This window comes from Atta colombica, unplaced genomic scaffold, assembly GCF_001594045.1.
Source record: "Atta colombica isolate Treedump-2 unplaced genomic scaffold, Acol1.0 scaffold141, whole genome shotgun sequence".
In the NCBI taxonomy this organism is placed as follows: Eukaryota; Metazoa; Arthropoda; class Insecta; order Hymenoptera; family Formicidae; genus Atta; species Atta colombica.
The window spans coordinates 116,391-118,053 of NW_017259230.1; the positions used below are offsets into that span (position 1 = coordinate 116,391).

The 1,663-nt window shown below is 33.2% G+C and overlaps 1 protein-coding gene across 1 annotated transcript in view; it reads left to right on the forward strand.

Moving 5' to 3' along the window:
• LOC108684940 (protein flightless-1) overlaps positions 1-1,663 on the forward strand; it is a 9,587-nt gene that overhangs the window by 5,105 nt on the left and 2,819 nt on the right. The window contains exons 16-19 of the mRNA XM_018189487.1: positions 101-304; positions 384-505; positions 619-870; positions 943-1,072. Coding sequence (XP_018044976.1) covers positions 101-304; positions 384-505; positions 619-870; positions 943-1,072 — 708 coding nt within the window. The remainder of the gene's footprint in view (positions 1-100; positions 305-383; positions 506-618; positions 871-942; positions 1,073-1,663) is intronic.

Consider the following 1,663-nt stretch of genomic DNA (forward strand, 5'->3'; position numbering starts at 1 on the left):
AACCGGCATTTCTAGTTCGTATTGATTGTGTTCTCACATGTATAGTCTAAAATATGATTCTTATTGTTTAAATTTATTTATTTTTTAATACAATTTTTAGGCGGATTTGGCTGCTTTATTTATGCCGCGACAACCATTAATGTCGGCTGCCGAAGCGTATCAACTCATGGCGGAATGGAACGATGATTTGGAAGGAATGGAAGCATTAGTGTTAGAAGGAAAAAAATTTGTACGCCTACCGGAGGAAGAGTTAGGACATTTTTACAGTGCAGATTGTTATGTTTTCTTATGCCGATATTGGATGGTACGTAAAATATATCATCATATCAATGCAAAGCTATCAAATTTACGATTAATTGCCATTTTGCTTTTGATTAAATCAGCCACTGGATATAACTGAAAACGAAGACGGTGAGGAGCAATACGAAGACGATTATCAGTGCACGGTGTATTTCTGGCAAGGCAGAGACGCGGGAAACATGGGATGGCTGACATTTACGTTTAGGTAAAGACTATAGATACATTTATCTAATCTGCGATTTTTACAGATTTATGTTCTACAGATTTATTCAATCTGTAATTGTCAATATAAGGTGAATCATATCTTTTTTGTTTCAGTCTGCAAAAGAAATTTAAATCACTATTCGGGGAAAACCTGGAAGTTGTAAGGACACATCAACAGCAAGAAAATCTAAAGTTCATGAGTTACTTCAAACGAAAGTTCATCATTCATCAAGGCAAACGTAAACAGCCGAAAGCTGCAGGTAGTAACAAAGTAGAGTTCTATCATCTACGAAGTAACGGCAGTGCCTTATGTACTCGGCTCATTCAAATACCGGCGGATTCGACGTTATTAAATCCTGCTTTCTGGTAAGACATATTTCATTAAGTACGTATGATTACATTCCGTTTGTAAAATATTTTATTTTTTTTTGTTTGCAGTTATCTTTTAAATGTGCCATTTAACAATTCTGATGAAGGAACTGGTATTGTGTACGCGTGGATTGGATCAAGGGCTGATCCCGAAGACGCTCGTCTAATCGGAGAAATAGCAGAGGAAATGTTCAACAATGTGAGTTATAACTGTTTTTGTGCTTAGATCTTCTCAAAGAACAGATCTTAAATTGGATTTTGTTCAACGAACTTAAACGAATTGCAAATATAAATATCTATTAAATATTTAAATACTTAACAGATATTTAAAGGGGAACCACTATTCTTAAGGTTTGAAAAAAAATCGAATTTTTTTTTTTTTACTTAAATTTATATTTTATATTGTTAAGAATATTCAATTTCAATAGTTTTAAGTCGGTCTCGTAACTGTATAATCTCGTTAGAGCTAATATCTTGCATCGCCTCATCTCGCCGCTGAATCTGCTCCAAGCGGACGTCGAGCAAATAAAGGGAATTTAAGTTTTCAAAGAAACAAGTTTTAGCAGATAGATGTTGCCACTTTTATATGGCGCAGGCATTGCAGACTAAGACACAATTCCGATTTATAATCTTATAAATAAAAAGTTCCAAAAACTTTAAACGGGTTTTTCTCAAAATGAAATTTTCGATGTACACGATAATTTTTATAATTCTTAATCGATTCACTTGAAATTTGCATAGATTACTCTCAGATGTTTAATTTAAAGAAATAAATTTATATATATATATA